Source organism: Abramis brama (assembly GCF_963993115.1).
Source record: "Abramis brama genome assembly, chromosome: 4".
In the NCBI taxonomy this organism is placed as follows: Eukaryota; Metazoa; Chordata; class Actinopteri; order Cypriniformes; family Leuciscidae; genus Abramis; species Abramis brama.
The window spans coordinates 25,971,491-25,992,419 of NC_139966.1; the positions used below are offsets into that span (position 1 = coordinate 25,971,491).

At 38.5% G+C, this 20,929-nt stretch overlaps 1 protein-coding gene and 1 pseudogene across 3 annotated transcripts in view; both read right to left on the bottom strand.

Moving 5' to 3' along the window:
* Positions 1 to 20,929, bottom strand: part of LOC311081977 (uncharacterized protein) — a 70,270-nt gene that overhangs the window by 43,234 nt on the left and 6,107 nt on the right. Inside the window, exon 3 of one of the 2 annotated variants that reach the window (XM_084112725.1) lies at positions 18,217 to 19,158. In XM_084112725.1, coding sequence (XP_083968851.1) covers positions 18,217 to 19,158 — 942 coding nt within the window. Of the gene's footprint in view, positions 1 to 14,236; positions 19,159 to 20,929 lie in introns of those variants that run through there. The other variant, XM_084112723.1, reaches the window with a different exon arrangement.
* LOC311081416 (putative nuclease HARBI1) lies at positions 795 to 5,060 on the bottom strand (annotated as a pseudogene). The gene is made up of 2 exons: positions 4,574 to 5,060; positions 795 to 1,333 (listed from the first exon to the last, which is right to left on the bottom strand). The product of its transcript is annotated as a putative nuclease HARBI1 (transcript).

Below are 20,929 nucleotides of genomic sequence, written 5' to 3' on the forward strand. Positions count from 1 at the left end.
TATTCATCATCATCATCATTACTGATTATTAATAAAGAGCTTTTTACTTGCATATTGTGTCCTCGTTTCTGACGTAACAGAGAGGTTTAAGACTGGCGGAGGACCTGCAAATAAAGACTGTGATGTGTTGGATGAGTTACTGACAGGAATACTGGAGAATCAGCAACCTTTGGAGAATATACCAGATGATGACCATCTGGACAGTTCAGATGATGGATCACATGCACCTATATTAAGTATTTGAATTTGATTTTGGCTTTTGTTTCTCTCCTCTCATACTTCTATTTGCTTCTGTCATATGATGTGAAACATTTTCCCATTTAATCTGTATTTATTTATTACCATATATTAACTATTCATGTTTCAAGGAGAAGGTCAAAACAGAACTGAAGAATTGGAAAGCAGCTTACCCTCCACATCCTCAGAAGCAAGGGTGGCAATGTCTGCCAGTACTGGTAACCAGAAGAAAAGACTCACTGTTCATGAAAAGTTGGCTAATGATTTTCATGAACATAAATTGAAGTATCTTAAGGAGGACCATGAAATGAAGATGAAGATACTACAAGTAGAACTGGAGATAAAGATGAAGGAGAGAGAGATGCAACAGGCTCAAATGTCACATCAGTACATGAATCTGTGAAATAAATATTGTTTTATTAAGAAAAGATGGATGTTGTGGTGGTTTCAGTAACATACCAGACCAAAAAGTTGTACACTTTTAACAAATATTTGGTTTTATTATTACATGTATCAGATCTGAACAGAGGGTTGAAAGTTAAATAATGTAAAAAGATCTATTTAAAGTGGCACAATGCAAAAGCATCCCTGTATGCAAGTCCTTCTCTGTGGTTTGTTGTAAATGGTGGCACATCTGGATTGTCATCCTCTTCTATTGGGGGATCTGGGCATCCCTGCTTTTATAGGTAGTTGTGAAGAACAGCTGTTGCAATGATGACAGTGCAGCATCTACTTGGTTTGAATCTGAGTGTTTTCCTAAGGCACTGAAAACGACTCTTCCAAACACCAAACATGCGCTCGACTAAACCCCTTGTGCGCATATGAGCCTGGTTGTAGCGCAGTTGTTCAGCTGTTGTTGGGTGCAAGTATGGCGTAAACAAGAAATCCTTCTGAGCATACCCACTGTCACCAAGCAAAATTCCATTATGATCTCTTCTTTCAAATTGAGTATACAGAGATGAGTTGAGGAAAATTCAGGAATCATGAGTTGCACCTCTCCACCGTGCAACAATGTTTGAAAACTCTAACTGGGGAGTGCATACACCTTGGACATTTATGGAAAACCTGTTCTTTCAGTTCCTGTATTCCTCAGCATCTGGAGCCAGTTGCACCAACAGGGCTTTACTAAGCCTGGTCCTAACTGCTAAGTAGGTCTTAGTTAAGACCAGTCTTTAGAGTTGACCTAACGTCTGTTGCACCAACCAAACTTAAGCCTAGGCTTAACTACGCCTGGTCTTAGCGTTGCGCGTTCATGTGTTGTTGACCAGCAGCGCGCGTTGCTAGGTTACGCTGTAAACTATCTTCCGCTGTTTGGTTAACTTGTAACGTTAGCCGTATCAATGGAGGAGCAAAGAAAAAGAAAAGGAAATTTCACCGACATTGAAATACGAAAGTTAATAGAGCAGTACAGTCAGCACAGACACACACTGACTGCCAAGCAATCAAATACAATAACAAACAAGAAAAAACAAACAACATGGAGACAGATAACAGAGGCGATTAACGATTGCTCTGACTCCGGCTGCCTTCGGACTGAGAGCGATATAAGAAAAAAGTGGAAAGACCTCCTGAGCAAAGCAAAAAAAGATTTGTCTGCAAAAAAACACCACCCGACCGGCGGGGGTCCTCCCCCAAAAACTTCCGTGTACAGTATCATAATTGTGGATATCTTTGGAGAGGATTCCCCGGCTTTTATTGGTTTGGTCGGTGCGGAAAGTGGCGGTACCGACATGGAAGAAACCTCTGTCTCTCCAGAGATGGATGTTGATCACTCAAGCGAGAGTGTGAATTGTGAAGGTGTGTAGCCTATATATTAGAGTAGCCTAGAATAACAGTTTTAGTAGTTGTCAGATAACAATAGGCCTATGACAGATTATCTGTATTTTTTTAGACTCGATGGAGGACCCAGTCACTCCACAAAGTTCTCACGAACACAGCAGCGGTGCACCGCCGGTGAAACGGATGAGGAGGCTGGATAATCTGCAGCAGACACTTCTTGAGAAGGAAATTGTTGTGGAAATTGTTGTGGAGATTGAAACAAAAAAATTACAGACCGAGCAGGAAAAGTTGGAACTTGAAAAACAAAAAATATGTTTAGAAATACAGTTGCTCCAACAACAGATAAACAGGTCATCTTCGCCTATTTCTGAAGAGGATGTGCGGTCTTTTGTATTTCTGTAAATAAACCTAATGGCAAATTGTGTACAATGAATCAATGACAATTATATATGTAAATTAAAAAAAAAGTTTATTATAGACCTACTGGACTTTCTTTGTGGCTTATTTTTATGGTTTACAACCTGCAGATAATTGGCAGAAATATTTTAACATTTATAAAGCATTAATAATGCGTGTACGGACTAGTCGTCCACCGACATCTTCATGCCCTGCATGGTCCACAGGGTCGACACCTTCCTCTGGCACCGGCTGATGGTGTTGCCTAGGGAGAGGGATCATCTTGGTGACACAGATGTTGTGGAGGACAGTGCACGCTGCTATTACGGTGCAGACTCGCTCAGGGTGCATCCGCATCTCTCCATGAAGACAATGAAACCTAGAAAAAAAGTCAATGATTACTGTAAAACCTAAATGTGTCACTTTTTTACTATTAATAAATGAGCAAAACTTGGCCACTAAATATGTAATATTCAACTTTTTAAAAAAAATTTTTTGACGATCGCCATATTCGTAGTGAACGCGCCTATACAGAGAAATGCACATGGATTACATAATCAGAGAGTAGCCTATGTTTTTTCGTTTTGAATTATTTCGTTTAAAGACATTTCAAGCTTTGTGTATTTGATGTATTTCTCATGTCTGTGTGAGGCATACACTGAGTTTCGTTAACTTAAAGGATGAGACGCGCTCCCGTTAACGTGCAGTGCAAGTGACCGCGCGGGCGCCTCCATGATTGTCTGCTATATACTTCTTATTTATTAAATAGGCTACAGGCAATTGTATGCTGAAAAATTGATTAAAATTAAGATACAATTTATCCAAAACGAAATTCACTTTAAAGAAAGGCTTTCTACAAAACAAAATCATGTCTGACCCGCTCCATGTCTCTCGATATATTGATATATCTTACTCGTGCTGTTCACTTTTCATAATCAACATAGATAAAAAAATAACATTAAAATATTTTAACAAATATGAAGCAACTGCTAGCCCACCCTAGCGCCGCCCATGTATATAGTTTTCAGTGATCTAGTGACCGCACTACATCAGCACCATGGATAGGGATACAGACACTGTGGAAAGGATTTTACCTGCGCTTGAGGACTCCGATGCACCGCTCAACGAGTGACCTAGTGGTGGTGTGGATGGTGTTATACCGTCGTTCTTGCTCAGTCCTCGGAGCAATTATAGGCGTCATCAGCCAGTGTTTCAGTGGGTATCCACTGTCGCCGAGAAGGAGCCCGTTTACTCGTCCAGCCTCGAAATCCTGGTATAACGCACTCTCCCGGAGGATGCGTGCGTCATGGGTAGATCCAGGCCATCTCGCCACCAAATTAAAGATCTTATAATTGGCGTCACAAGCAATCTGCACATTTTTTGAATGGTATCCCTTGCGGTTGACATACAGATACTCATGCTCAGATGGTGCCTGGATCCGGACGTGAGTCCCATCGATGCAGCCCACAATACCAGGAATGCCAGAGGCCCGGCGGAATCGGTGTTTCATCACCGCAGACTCGGCCTCAGTGGGGAGGTGAGCAGATCGCGGAAGGCGGCGGCTCAGTGCCAGTGACACTCTGCGGATGGCCCGACATGCGGTGGATTTGTGGACATTAATCATATCTCCAACAGTGTTTTGAAACGCACCATTTGCATAAAAACGTAGCGCTATTAATAGCTGTAATGCTGGTGTCAATGCTGCGTTGTGGTCCGATACATACTGTAAGTCGGGTGACAGCTCTTCAACAAGTTCATATATATCCCTCCGACAGAATCGAAACCTCTCTATCAGCTCCTCATCATTGTAAAGGTCCAATGGATTGCTTCTGTCCCGAATAACTCTCTCCCGTCTAAAAGCCCGCTCATTGTAAAGTCTGTGTATAAGGCGCGCCATGTCTTTACTACTGTATTTACTTATGTGGTTACGAAGTGGTTACTATAGAAACATTATCTATCGGATAACGGCTATTAACGCTATTATATGCCTAGATTTTGAATTTACGCCTGCTACTGACTAGGCGTAAGATTTACGCCCGGTCTTAGCGAGAAGAGGACTTAAGCCTGGATGGTGCAACGGTCGTAACTTTTAGGTCGGACTTAGAATGCTGAGTTAAGACCTACTTACCTTAAGACCAGGCGTACACCCTGTTGGTGCAACTGGCCCCTGGAGTAGAGGGACGCTTAATGGGAATATGGGTTCCATCTATGCAACCTATGACTCCTGGGAAATTTCCATATTCATAGAATAGTACCTTGTAGTTAGCCTGGGTTCTAGCATCAGGGAAGTTTATGTAATGTGCTTTTAATTCACAAATGGCCCTGCACACTCTGTGAATGACTTTACATACTGTTGGTTCACTGACACCACATAAATCCCCAGTTTCTCGATGAAAGGTGCCACATGCCAAGAACCTTAAAGTTATGAGCACCTGGAGACAAACTGGAATAGGCTGTCCTCTTTGGGTCACAGATGAAAGCCTGGGTTCTAAGAGTGAAATTATATCCACTGCATTTACTTTATGCATGCGGAAACGATCTCGAAAACTTATTTCATCAAAACGTTGCAATGGGTCACTTCTGTCTGCAAGAACTTGCCTGGCTGGTGGAAAGCGCTGATCATCATTGACATAGTCCAAGTAATCCATGTGTCCTCCAAATGAAATTAATCTGAAGTTAAACCTGCCTCCTGGTAGGTTTAATTTAAGCCTCAATTTAGTCCTGAAGTTGCTCTAGTCTTCCTCCAGGAAATTAGCCTATTAAATTCTGGACTAGACTAAGTCTTAGACTAAAATGGCCATTTAAATCAGATTAACAGAAATGTGCTTTCTCTGTCATGGTTTTAAAAAGTCTAAGACTAGGCTTAATCTTGGTCCGGGAAACCACCCCATATTGTGTAGGCCCTATTAGTTGCTGTGCTTGACTCATTGGCTTTAGTTCTGTGGCTATAGTTTCTGTTTTGATTTGTTAGTGTAAGCTGCTTAATAGGCCTACTTCAGATGTTGGGGTAGTTCAGAAGTGGTAGCAAAGATTAATCAGATAGCCACTGTCCATGGTTCTGATCATAGACTAGTAGGGCTATGTTGTTGAGTTATTGTTATGTAGCATACTCATAGTATACACCATTTAAAAGCTTGGACTCTTGGGAATAGATAAATGACAATCTTCTTCATATACAATATGCATAGGGCTTTACGTTATCAAAAATACCCTCCAACCCTTGCGTATATCCTAAGCAATATGATGCAACATATTTATGGAATTACTTTTGTGCCGATAATAATGAACGTAACTTTTCAAGAAACTAAGGAAAATATAAATTGAAACTGAATAAAATATCTTTGAAACTGAAAAAGAATAAATCGCAGGCACATTTTTTAACTTTGTTTTTAATACACTTCATATTTTGCTAACTATTTCTCATATTTCTATTGCTGATCTGAACTTACAAATGCGCTTCCAGAGTTTTCATTTATGCTTCTGAAGTTTTCGTTTGCCGTTCTGACACATTTCTCTCGTGGGGGCAGGGCTAGTAGCAGTGTGTTCTCATTGGCTACTGAGTTTTTGATTGATAGCTTCTTCACCTGGAAGTGAAGACGTAAGTGGTATGTTTATGTGTGGATGTGTGCGTATGTAATCGCAGCTTTCTATTTAATTTTAGTGATATTAAGTTTATATCTGTATTTATTTGCTGCTACACTATATTGTTGAGATGATTTCTTATAGAAGGAATAGTACAGACGAATGATATCATTATCATTAGTCATCGTCGCTATCAGGATACTGGATAGCCTACTCGTGGTAAGTCTGATTTTTAAAAAAAAAATTTTTTATTAATACTATACTAATACTATTTATAATACAGTACTGGCGCTTACCCGTAAGCCAATCACATAACGTTTGGTTATGGCGTGTGTTATGCGCATGCTCAGCCGCATCTAACTTCCACTGTAAACACATGTATGATGCGAAAACAAACCATCGAGCGAAATACCAGAGTGAACACGGCTGTGAACAACTTTTGCAGATTATGTGAAGTAAATCTACGCATCCACGGTACAATCAGTGTCTACGTCACGGCTCTCAGCCCGCCCTCTGTTCGTTGATTGGCCGGCTGTTTTGAGGCCGGAGGAAAACGGGGAAAACGGTCGCTATCTCAGAATGACTACAGAAGCGAACTGAAATTGAGCGGAAGTACGAAGTCTGACGTAGTCAGCCTAGCATTTAAGAGCTCAGTGAGAGCCCATAACATTATACAGCTGTGTTGTCTTGATTTAACTGTTAGCCCAATCATTATATGACTTGTTTATCTACATTTGGTTACAGTATTCGATTAGATCATATTTCCCCCCAGCCACCCCAAACAACATTGGGCTAGAGTACTGTACAGTATCTGTACTGTAGCCTACAGTACAAAAAGTACTGTATCAGTCAATTTAAACTGCCCATGCTCATGTTTAGCAGAGAGGGGCTCAGACACTGGCTATGGGGGCTGGAAAGTGAGTCTAAAGTACAAATTATCGAACTATCGCACACATCTCCGAAAAACTTGGATGTCCTGAAGTTACTGTAAATGCTTTAAAGCACAAGCCAGATGGAAAACAAAGTCCTGCCTACAATGTCAAGAAACCCAGGAGAGATGAAGTGGACTACTGCCCTTCCTACCCCATTGGAGAGAATGACCAGATGCTGGAGACTGCAAGAGTAGAGCTCCTTTCTGATGTTAAAAAAAAAACAAAAAAAAACAGAGAGACTATTAAAACTATAATGCAGAGAACATTTGCACTTAGAAGACATGAAGTTCTTCGTTGTGCTCCTATGATCAGCGACTTCCTAATAAGATAGCCAGCTCTATTTGATGTGACTGAGGTTTGTGACAGGTGTTTACTACTTGGTGAATATGTCTTGTAATGAGGCATAGCTTATTGTTGAAACTACTTTCAAGTTAATTTTCTACTTTCAGGTGAATACAGAGTTCAAACGAATCACGACCATTCCTCTACAGTCAAAATTTCTATCACAGCTTGACCTTCACTATGAAAATTTCCTGAAGGTTTTTGAAAGGCGACCAGGGCAGCAAGGCAGAATGCTGTAAGAGATGATGTCAGCTGTAATCCAAGTAAGAACAACAGATAGTTAAAGGTGTTTTTTTCGTGTGCTGGGTTCAGACTACGCAATGTTTTTTGTCTACTATAGTCACTGTGTCAGATTATGATTTTGACTCCTAAATTCTTGTCGTGTAGTAGACATGAAACATGTCAGTCTACACGTTGCAGTGATGGTTGTTGTGCACTATGACACTATTTGAGATTAAACGATTGATTCTTGCGTCCTGACACTCGTTGTTTACAAATCATCACAACACCCTATGTCAAACAGATCGAGCTGATATCAAATGTTATAAATGAGGTAGAAATATTTCATTAAAATTTTCTCATTTTTGCAATTTTCAAATTTTTTCACAAAATGTGGGGGGAAAAAACAAAAATTGAAAACAATTTCACAAAAATCTTTTGCATTTTAAACGCTCACATCCACACATAAACACACCACTGATGTCTTCACTTCCAGGTGAAGAAGCTGTCAATCAAAAACTCAGTAGCCAATGAGAACACACTGCTACTAGCCCTGCCCCCACGAGAGAAATGTGTCAGAACGGCGAACGAAAACTTCAGAAGCGTAAACGAAAACTCTGGAAGCGCATTTGTCAGTTCAGATCAACAAAAGAAATATGAGAAATAGTTAGCAAAACATGCAGTGTATTAAAAACAAAGTCAAAAAAATTGCCAGCGATTTATCCTTTTTCAGTTTCAAAGATATTTTATTCAATTTCAATTTATATTTTCATTTCTTTCTTGAAAAGTTACGTTCATTATTATTGGCACAAAAGTAATTCCATACATATTGGGTATTAAAATATCCACAAGAATCCATAGAAATAGATTATCCAGTAAGTTGTGAAGATGTGTAGTCCATCTTATACAAACCCATTGAAACAGCCATGCTATGGCAAAAATAGAGATTTCTGTGTAATTATTATCTATTTAGTGTTGTGATTCTAGGCTATATGAGAACCTCTGACATGCAATTCAAAAACTCTACATGAACTGTTTTACCCATCATTTGAGATAATTATACTTCCCACAAAGGGGTTCTTAAGCAGTGAGCCTTTTATTGCCAGTATGCATTTTGGGTAACCTAAGTTCCTATTTGGAGTCTTGATAAGGACCTTGAGCAAAGTGCATGGGCATACTTTTACACATAATTCTGTAAAATACAATTTATTTTTATTATTTATTGATCTTCTTTTATAAACAGCTTCACAAGGCTTGTTGTCAGGGTACAATTGTGTTTTTAAGACACTTCAAGTGACCTACATGGCTAAAATATGGTTAGTTCAGAGATATCTGTAACCTGTAGAAAGAAAAAACAATAGAAACTACAGGCCCTCGGCTTTCCAAAAAGGTCAAGCTTTTATGTCATACTAACAATAGTCCATGTGGGAATGACTTACAGACAGCTGAGCAGCCTTCAGTATTCTGCTCACGTTTCTATTTTTCTTTACAGATTCTGCCCATTTGGCGGTAACCTTTCGTTTTGGCTTCAATGGGAACAGTCTACAGACAGGCTGTGCAGGTATTCCGCGGCAGGCGTTTTGAAACCTGGCAGGTGGGGCAATTAACAGTTTTTGTCATATCTGCAAATGAAAATGACACATATATTACTGTAGTTATGTTTCAATTGACAATCACACCTTCAATTTCTATCACAGATGTGTTCTCAACATGCACTTGTTGTGTTTAAAGACAGACAGAGCCTAAATATAACTTTTAAGATAACTTAAACTGTATTTTCAGGAAGAGTAGCCAAAATACTGAAAAATATGGGCCACAGGACAGTGCGATAGCCTACTTTAGCCTATGTGTGCCAAGTAGAGTAGATTTGAATGGCCAAAACTGAAATACTAGTCACACTGGTAGGCCTGGCTGAATCTTAGTTGTAATAAGTCAAGTGACTAGTGTGAACTACTGAAGTTTGAGATTTTCCCTAAAATGACAGTAGACCTAAACAGATTGGTAGCCTAAGGGCCTGCTCACATATCGCGTCTTTTGCGCGCGCAAGTTCGTTATTTCAAATGTAGCCGCGCGGTATGCGCGCTCATAATGGAAGCGACGCGGTCGCGGTGCGACGCGCTCGTTTTTTCCAAGCGCGTCCGCGCCGCATCGAGATAAAAACATCTCAACTTTTCAGAATGCCGCAAGCGCACCGCAGGTCACGTGACAAGAACCAAGGTTAGCAACGACAGACGCCTCCGAAGCGCAACCACCTCGAGCGCTTTGGAAAAAGGAGAACGCGGCGCGCCTAGCGTTTTCGACGCGTTTTTATGCGCGATATGTGAGCGCCGCCTAAAAGAGTCACTCGCGTGGCCAGTTTGACTCATTAAAACCAGAATAGGCCTAGCCAACTTTTAACATTAAAGTTAGACAAGTACAGTTAATGCCTAACTGCAGGCTAGTTCCTACATTTTTATTATTCCTTCAAGACAACAAATTAGTGTTTAGGTAGGAGAGGTGTTGAAACAAACGGGATAAACGAATCTGGGTTCATTTTATGCTTAATCTCATTACATTAAAACCTCAGTAACTAGTAGTTTCCATGTATGGCCATAAAGAAAGAAACGTTGCAAAGTTTTCCAACAGGATACTTTGGTAGGCCTACACTATCAACCCATTGTGTCGATAAACAAACAAATATGGATTAATAAACTTAAAGATGATCATGTTTAAATTCACAATTCGGCACGATACTTACCTTTTGGCTTGGCTACTGATGAGAGAGAGAGAGAGCTGGGGTTCTTTTCAATCCTGTATATAGTGCCCCAACAGGAAATCACTCGCTGTCATCGGGAAACATCTCGCGTGAAATTGCACAATAGCCTACTATAGTATCCAATGCATATTTTACATTTTATTTTGAATTTACATTTACATTTTCAAGTAGGCTATATTGAAATATGTCTTTATATTTGTGAACAAAACTTCATGATCAGTTTCAATGAACCTACCTACCATATTTCATTGAAAATATTTAATTACCAAGTAGGCTACATATACATACATACAGGGTTGTAGACCGGTCGCTTTGGAAATTAAGTAAAATAGGGCCTACTACAGCATAATTTAAAACAAAAGCAAATTGTCTGCACTTTGTTACTGAAAGCATCTTTTATCTCTGCACTTGGAATGGGTGACTGGCGAAGTCCAAATGCGTGCTTGAATGCTCAAGGCTTAAGTCTGTGCAGTCAGACGATATTGGGGTGAATTGACTGGCGAAACCCTGACCGTATAATAACATCGCGAATGGTTTTACAGTTAAGTTGGTTGAAAGCCACGAGCGTCTCTCACACACGATAAAGGGTGCGTGTTGAACATACTCCTCTGCGGGCTATTAAGGGATGATGGAGCCTATGTCACATATTGCCGTGTTTAATTAGGCCTACCAAGACCATATCTAGGCTTATATAAAGTAGGCTATACTACAGGTTAATTTAAAACAAAAGCACATTTTCTGCATATATATATATATATATATATATATATGTATAAAGTGTTATATCGATATATAAAGCACTATTAAAACAAGGTAATGTACAGCTAAAATATTCCTCTCTGAAGTAAACAGCCATAAGTTTTTTGTCCGAATGAGAAGTGGTATTAATACTTTGTTACAGTACTTGAGTATTTTTTGGGAGAATCTGCACTTTACTTGAGTCATTATATTTCTGTCGACTTTCACTTTTACTCCACTACTTTTCCTAAATAAAATGTATACCGTTACTACACTACATTTCAATCTATATTAGTTACTTTCTACAAAGTCGGAAGAACACAAGCTACGTACGCAAAACCAATAGAAAATGTAAATGCAATTTTCGCATTTACAGGTCACCAACTTCAGAAAAGGAAAATACGGGACAATGGTGGTTCTTTATAGAAAATCAGGAACACTCAAAATATTTGTACTGTACCAGTGTATGTCATTTCAGTGTCTGCAGTATAAAGGTTCTCAGACATTAAACACATTAGTTTTGCTTAACTTATTTAAGAACAATTTAATTCAAAAAATAATTTTAATGTCATACAAAAAAAAAACATTACACACAAACCGTTGTTCAAAATAATAACATTTATCTGAAATAGAAAGCTTTTGTAACATTATACGCTACAGTTAAAAAGTTTGGGGTCAGTAAGATTTATTTATTTTTGGAAAGAAATTAAATAAAGTAATAGCCTACTTTTATTCTGCAAGGCTGCATAAAATGAATCAAGTGACAGTAAAGACATTTATAATGTTTCAAAAGCTTCCTATTTCAGATAAATCTCTTTTGAACTTTCTATTCATCAAATAATCCTGAAAAAAAAAAAAAAAAAACAGTTTTAAACTGATAATAATCGGACCTGATTATTGAGCAGCAAATCACATCAGCATGTTATTCCCTCAGGTAGATTGCATGTTTTCTTGCATGGCTGGATGTTGGACTCATGAACAGTAATCATGTTATTTGCATTTGCCAAAACTGACTTGCCGAATTCAAAACGCAGACAGTGAAACGGATTTGCCGTTAGCGCGAGTCTGGCTCGAAACAGGAGCAACCAGACGGCAGAGGATTCTGATCAAATCAAACAGTAATTTTAAATTTAGAGTTTGTTATTCATGGTCTGATGCGCGTGAGGGGGGCTATGATTGGATGATGACCGGTGTTGGTGATCCTTCTCACGTGTAGTGATCAACATTGCTGCTGTTGTATCAGTCAGTGGTTAGATCAGCGTAGCAGCCAATAAACAGGGCAAGGGAGGTCACGTACGGGACAAATCAATTAGGCCCAATATACAGGATGGTATTGTTTAATAACCTTGTAAATACCATACAAATGTCATCTCTGGGGAAAAAATTGGGATTAAATGGGTTAAGACACATACGAAATTCACTTAGCCAAATGTAACATAACTTGCAGTAATCAGACATCACAGGGGGCTTAAATGACCAAATATGTAAATTGAAGATAATTCATAACTCTGAAACAACAACTCATTGATTTAAACTGCATCGCTATTTTGACCATTCATCATTCATTTCATATGGCGGGCTGTCATGCTAATCGTGAAGCACCAATGCTAACCATGTGCTCAGCCTCACCGCACTCATGACAAACTATTAAATAATGTAAAAAATAACTGTTTTCAACATATACAACCCATTCGGAAATTTTTTAACAGCGTTTATATTAAAAACAGAAGTGTGTTTTGTGCATTTGGTTTCAGTTACCTTTAAAGAAGTGTATTATTATTTGGAAAGAATGTTAAATATAAAATGAAGATGTCCATCGCAACATTAATAGTCATGAGAATGATTACAAACAGTTACGACAGGCAGTGTCATAGTGACATAACACCCTTTTTTTTTTTAGTTTGAATTTGAATTACTCATGACAAGAGAGCTGTTCCATAAAATAAGCTAAGTAAAGCAGGGATTAAACTCCAACACCTGACTTGAATGAACCAAACAAATAAATTGGGACTAAAACAGTTTCATAAAAGGTAATTGAAGTTCACGCAACCCCACTAATTTGATCCAGGTTTATCTAGTCTGGATAATTGCATGCACACACATTTCTTAAGCAGTCCTAGAGGTCGATCATAGATCAAATCGATTCACCAAAGCAAACAGCGTATATTTTGTGCTGTTTTATGTGTTTGAGACATGGAGTTTTTCTTTGTGCAAAACGTACATTTCACAGGTATATAATACATCTGTAAATGTATTTATTATAAATGTAAAAGTCATGCAAATATTACCATTTTGCTGTTAAACTTCACATTGAATGAGCACTGATGCGAGCCAAATAGGAACGCGATAATACTAAAACATACATTTTTCTTGGAAAATTAATATGCGATATTTTATAACAGAAATATCTTCTAACTATAATGTATATTTAGGACGTTGAATAAGTTGTGGTGAACTTATAGCTCATTACGCTCAAATAGGCTATTTTATACTTGTAAAATAATAAGAAAAAAATAGACCTATGTTACTTAATAAAGATGATTTAATACTTATTTAAATTAGAATACTGAGAATGACAGCTTGGTCATCGGATGCAAAATTCACTTTTATATGGTGTTTGCATATAACTGTGTCTTTGCAGTGTGTGGACACAACCACCACACAATGAAAAAAAAAAAAACATTTTCCAATCACTCCTTTTTTTTTTAATCCTCAAAAAGCCTAAACACTGTCAATAATCAACCCGTTTTGATTTTCTGAGCAATATGTCGTCATTAAATTATGGGTGAGCAGTTAAAGAGACATGCACCGAAATGGGTCTCTGTGAACAAAGCTGTTTTTGAGGAGGTAAAAAGGTTGTTGTTTTACCAAAGTATGTTACAAACTTTACATGAAGACCCTAAAGAATCATACCAACTTGTGGAAAATGGGCATCCGATGACCCCTTTAAGCAATAAAATATTTAGTAGATAGCAAAAATCCCCAATTTTAAATGATTGGTTAGATTTAGTTTCTGAAGTACACTATGGAGAGGATAACATGAAATTAAGAACAAAAGTATACATAGAGTTATTTATTATTATTTTTTATTTACTTATTTAATATAATTTTTGATGTATATTTAAATAATATTACTTGAACAACTTATTAGGAATTATATGTCATTATAAGACTTTTTTTTTCATATGTAAAATTGTCTTACTACTTGTTATTTTTCTAATTAGGTGTTTTTTAAGTGTTTGGTGGGAATTATCACAAAAAGAAAAAAGTAGAAGGAAAAATAAGGAATAAGTATTGGGGGGAAATATGTATTTAAATGAAATGTCCATTTGTATAATTGTGTTAAATGTGTTTGAATTGAAAGACATAATAAAGCACATACTACTTAGAATTTGAAACCTACAAGTCTTTTTATGATAGCTATAACTGTTAAGGGACTATTATAATGGAGTAATTCAAATGTTGGCTATATAGGCCAATTATTAATCTTACCAGTTAAAATTTAGTCTATGATTTTGTTATTACTCATTTTTAATTTGTGATTTTAACTTTTTTTTCTTCTTTTTTTTAGATTGTAATGTTTTAATGTTCTTCTAATAACCATAATATGTTCTACAGTTGCAAAACAAAACCAGACAGAAATGTATTCATAAATGTTTAAAACAATCTAGTTAAATCTTGGGCACAAAACATTCAGCCAGTAAGGAAAAAAAACCTGTAGGATATACAGTATCTAACAAAAGTGAGTACACCCCACACATTTCAGCAAACATTTTAGTATATCTTCTCAAGGGACAGTACTATAGAAATTAAACTTGGATATATTTTAGAGTAATCAATGTGCTGCTTGTATATCAGTATATATTTAATGTCCTATGAAAATAACTCAACATACAGCCATTATTGTCAAAATAGCTGGCAACAAAAGTGAGTACACCATAAATGAACATGTCAAAACTGTGTCCAAAGTGTAATGACATAATAATGACAATGACATCATGTGGCACTTCTCCACCTTCCGCTTGAGGATCACCACAGGTGCTCTATAGGGTTCAGGTCTGGAGACATACTTGGCCACTCCATCTCCTTCCCCTTCAGCTTCCTCAGCAAGGCAGTTGTCATCTTGGCGGTGTGTTTGGGGTCATTATCATGCCGTTCGGCCCAGTTTCTGAAAGGAGGGCACCATGTTCAGCTTCAGAATGTCACAGTACATGTTGGAGTCCATGTTTCCCTCAATGAAGCGCAGCTCCCCAGTACCAGCAGCACTCATGCAGCCGCAGACCATGATGCTACCAACACCATGCTTGACTGTAGGCAAGACACAATTTTCTTGGTACTCCTCACCAGGGCGTCATCACACATGCTTCACACCATCTGAGCCAAACTTTTTTATCTTTTTAAAGTTTATCTCATCAGACCACAGGACATGGTTCCAGTAATTCATGCGTTTGGATAGGTTGCTTTCAGGGCTTTCTTGTGAGCCAGCTTCAGAAGAGGCTTCCTTCTTGGACGACGGCCATGCAAACCAACTTACTGCATTGTGCGGTGTATGGCCTGAGCACTAACAAGCTGACCTTCCACTTCTGCAACCTCTAAAGCAATGCTGGCAGCCCTTGTGCGTCTGTTTTTTGAAGCCAGCCTCTGCACCTGACGCACAGCACAAGGACTCAACTTCTTAGATTGACCCTTGCGAGGCCTGTTACGAGTGGAACCCGTCTTGGAAAACCTCTGTATGACCCTGGCCTGTACTGTAACTCAGTTTCAGGGTGTAACCAATCTTCTTATAGCCTAGGCCATCTTTGTGGAGAGCAACAATTCTAATTTTCAAATCCTTAGAGAGTTCTTTGCCATGAGGTGCCATGTTGAACATCCAGTGGTAGACCTGCCAACCTGTACGCATTTTGACCTCAAAGTACGCTGGTACGATTTTTCACCGCAAAAATCTGGTGCCGCCTCTGTACATGCAGGATGATTGACAGATACGTAAGGCCTATCATTAAAAAGAGCTTGAAAATCGACACCAATAAAGAATCCCGCTCGACCCCCCTTCCACTCCCGCGGCCCGCCGTCTGACTGATTTCTTAAGTAAACACAGATTTCTTCTAAAAGGAGCCAGGAGGATGAACCCCTCCAGACCTCCTTCCATACCATCGAGACCTCTCCACGGACCTTCAGTCGATTTAAAACCAGCTAAAATGGCGATTTCGGACGCTATTATAGACGTAGCCACGCCCATCTTGGAGGTCTCTGACATGCATCGGCGCGCTGATAGCTCATTGGAGCACACGTCAGAGGCGCCTCGCCATTGGATATGCAGTTTCCGCAGCACAGCCAATGAGTGAGCCAGACACTCACTGTGCTAGCTGTGCAGCTGCAATGCGTTTTACAAAAAGACTTAATCTGATAACCAATAATCTGAGAAAAGGAGCTATGTATAGCTATGCAATACGAAGTGACCGAGGGAACCGAGGTTACGTTAGTAACAAAGTACGATCTTCATTGAAGGTCTTAATGGCGTTAACTGGAATCTATGGTGACATTTTCTTAACCAAAATTTGTATTTACGTTTATATATGTATTTATTAGTATACACTTCAGGTGACCTGTAAATGCGCAAAAACGGTTTCCATTTTGAAATATTCCTTTTTAATTGCCTATAAAACTAGGTGGCTTGTGCAAACTTGCCCTTTATCTGGAGGTTTCACACAATCAATGGAATGGCAAAATAAAAATGCAATTTCAAATATTCATCAAATAAAAAAAATCTGCATTCAAACACAAAAACGGTGCATTGGAAGGATAACAAAATCATTAAAACGCAACAATGACTATCCAGTTTAACTCACTTGATGTGGCGCTGCTATGTTGTTCATATGAAACATTGGAGAAATAGAGAAGCTCAGTGTCAAGAAGATCTTGGTTAAGTCAAAACAGTAACCAACCCGGTCATACAGAATGTATTTTCTGCACTGCTTTTCCATTATGTTCTATGTAAACCTGGGCTGGACGGACAAATTTTACCATTTATTTACCAGGTTTTATAAACACAAACACAGCTGAACAAGAAAATCAAGGGTTTCAGGATGTTTTGAAAATTGCAGCCAGATGAGTTGGATCTAAATTTAACAGGACAGTGGGTCTCCAGGACACATGTCCATGTCCTACAGCCTTGGTGTCAAGCAACTTAAATGAAAGCTGACCATGACTGCAACAATAAATAAGAACAAATAAGTTAATTGTTACACTAACAGGAAGAAAACTGTTAATATAAATAAAGTTCCAAGTGCCAAACCAGTGAACATCGATCACCATAATGGTGACTTCAAACTAAATATTAGGGAATCAACACCAATTTATAAAGTCTTCTATGATGCTCTCAAATTTCAAGTTGTATTTAACAACATTCAAGATGACTTAGGAAATTAGGGAATTCAATAAAAAAAGTTAAGATTGCCACACCTCAGAATCTTTTTATGCTTGACAAAACGGTACTCGAACAAATAATTTTATCTTAACTAAGGTTTTCTGATTTCTTAATGACTTCTGCAGTCTCAAATTTATTCAACCCCCTGAATAGAATCCCTCACAACAGCACAAGTATCCACAGCACAGTTTTCTCACCGCATTTATTTTGTTACTGAACGGAAAATGTACAAATTTACATATTCATTTAAAAGCCACTGGGGTATTCACCAAGTCTGCTGCCACTAAGCAAAGACCGGAAAATAACTTTTGCCATGAGTACATCACCGTTAAGAATGCTAGTGCGGACGTAAGCATTTTACGTTCTTTTGAAATTAGCTATTTAAGAGCCCCAAACGTTGATACTGGCTGATTAACCGGTTGGAAAATATTCCGTCACATCCACAACATGAACCTGACGTTTTTCAGTCTGAAACTCATTCCACACTGATGACATAAAAAAAAAATTATCTAATGAGTGTTTGCTCATACTTGAAGGTTACTTTATATCTGAAACTCTTTCCACAGAGATCCTATATGAACGACTTTCTCGAGTGTGAGTTTTCAAGTGCATGTTAAAGTTTCCTTTTCGGTTGAAACTTTGTCCACACTGTTGGCAGGTGAAAGGCTTCTCTCCAGTGTGAATCACCATGTGCCTTTTAAAGTTTCCTTTCATAGTAAAACTTATTCCACACTCATCACAGGTGTAAGGGCTCTCTCCAGTGTGAACTACCATGTGCATGTCAAGGTTTCCTTTTCGGTTGAAACACTTACCACACTGTTTGCAAGTGAAAGGCTTCTCTCCAGTATGAACTCTCATGTGGACATCAAGGTTTCCATGTTGACTGAAACTCTTTCCACACAGAGGGCATTTGTAGGGTTTCTCTCCAGAGTGAGATCTCATGTGGACTTTAAGGTCTCCATGTTGATCAAAACTCTTTCCACATTGTTTGCAGGTATAAGGGTTCTCTGCAGTGTGAACTTTCATGTGGACTTCAAGGCTTCCATGTTGACTGAAACTCTTTCTACACTGAGGGCATGTGTAGGGTTTCTCTCCAGAGTGAGATCTCATGTGGACTTTGAGGTTTCCATGTTGAGCAAAACTCTTTCCACGTTGTTTGCAGGTGTAAGGCTTCTCTTTGGTGTGAATGCTCACGTGGTTTTTAAGGTTTCCTTTTCGGTTGAATCGTTTTCCACACTGTTGGCAGGCGTATGGCTTCTTTCCCATGTGAACTTCCATGTGGACTTCAAGGTTTTTATGCTGACTGAAACTCTTTCCACAAAGTTGGCAGGGGTAATGCTGCCCTTTATTGTGAATCCCCATGTGGTTATTAAGGTATCCTTTTTGTCTGAATCTCTTTCCACACTGTGGGCAGATGCATGGCTTATTTCCCTTGTGATCTTCCATGTGGACTTTAAGGTCATGAAGTTGATCAAAACTCTTTCCACAATGATAGCAGGTGTAACCCTTCTCTTTATTGTGAATGCTCATGTGACTATTAAGGCTTCCTTTTCGAGTGAATCTGTCTCCACAGTGTTGGCAGGTGAAACAACTTTTAGTTTCTGTCTTTTGAGCTTTTTCTTGTGATGAAGTCTTTTCAGTCTGTGAGCAACTAAAAGATTTTTCTTCAGTTGTGAAACCATGAAGATTCTCATATTGATCTTTCTCTTCCATTTCATGCAGTACTTGATTCTCCTCTTTCAGCGCCATCAGGTCTAAGGCAAATGAGACAAATAAAAGTTAACCCCAGTTTAAATGGCACAAAGCAACAGACATTAAAACATGTAAAGCATTAAAACCAACATACAACTAGATCCTATACCCACTTGAAAAAGGTGTTAAATGTGTAGTGGCTGAGACATATTAGACACACAATTATTTACTATATCTGATAAATAATCCACAATACCCTAGACTGGATAAACCCAGCCAGATCTGCCGGCGATTTGATTTCGCCTTGCAGCTCAGGCTGGAAACCTGTACATTTTTGTATCCTGCTTCTGTTACAAATCTGCGGGGACCAATCACAAAGTGGCTTATCCACTTGGCTCGCTTTTGGCTCTCGCTTGACCGTCAATCCAATTCCTTTTAACCTCTTGACGATGTTCAATGGCTTATTTAGTTTAGCAAACAAATCACTCGAGTGGGTGTAAATACCACTCACTTTTATGTTTGTTTTTTTTGCACAACCTGCAAAAATCGCTCTATGCCATTGCTGCTTCTGCAAACCGCTGATCAGTGCTCCAAACAAACACATTTGTTGACACGTTTCCTACCTGGAGTTTTTGTGTCGCTCAAAGTACGTCACCCAGATTGTTGGTCTGATTGGTTGAAGGACTATCCAATTGCCTACAGAGTCATTTGAACTATGCCCGTTGATCACGCCTCTTTTGCAGTAGAAAATACAGAGCAGACTCCCCAGACTAATGTTCAATCTTAAAAGATTGAGCTTGGTCTGGTTACAGCCAGACTAACAATACCCCTCACCCAACAAGCAAACTACGAGTTAGACTTCAACTCCGTAAACCCCAAACCAGGTACTGGTTACCATAGCAGCAAAAACACATAATTTCTACACTTGAGAAATGGATAAACATATTCAAGTTCCACATCTTTAGATTTTCCTTTTTTATTGTTTTTGCCTATGGATTGATTCACACCCTTTTGAAATAATGTTTTAGAATTGCTTACGGTAGGTAAAATATCACATGTAAAGCATTTAGCATCTATGAGCTGCAATTTTAATTTTCTGAATGTGCATTTACATGCTCATTCAGAAAACTATACATATTTTGTTAACTGTGTTATTTATTACTCTTATAAGAATATTGAAAGTTCTTCCCTCAACTAATCTAATTTATGCAAAACACCCACTAGAAGACAAAGGATCACTAACTTTCCTTCTGAAAGTATAACTTCTTATTCACTTACTCACCTCCTAAGGGAGTCACGCCTTCACTCTTAAAAAGATCACGGATTACAAGATCAAATGATCTTTTGGGAATTCAGGGGAAACATTTGCCAGAAAATTTTTGCTAGGCTGCGGCCTTGTCTTTTCAATCATCAAAGACCTGTATTAACCTGGTTCTCTTTCTCATCAATATAGTGTCAGCGAAGGTCAACTGAAGCCTCAAGAACTTGTATTAGGACACTCCTTTATTACTTGAGACATGCAAGTATCAGACTTTATCTTATTATTTGATACATTAAGTATCACCTACCTCTTTTCACAAAGGTGTTAGAATGAAGAAACTGTTGATTTCTTAAGTCTGTTGGTTTGCCGATTATCAAATACTGTCATAACTTCACTTTTATTTTTTACTCTGCTTCAGTCTAAACCTTCCTACACTAAACTCAAACTGTATGCTTGTGTTTTTATGTTAGAAAAGTTTAATGTTTAGTGCAGTTAAGAAAGTCTTTGTTTGAATCACTTTAGGTTGTTCATTGGTTTGCACATAAATTGTGTCCCTAAACATGCTGATCAAC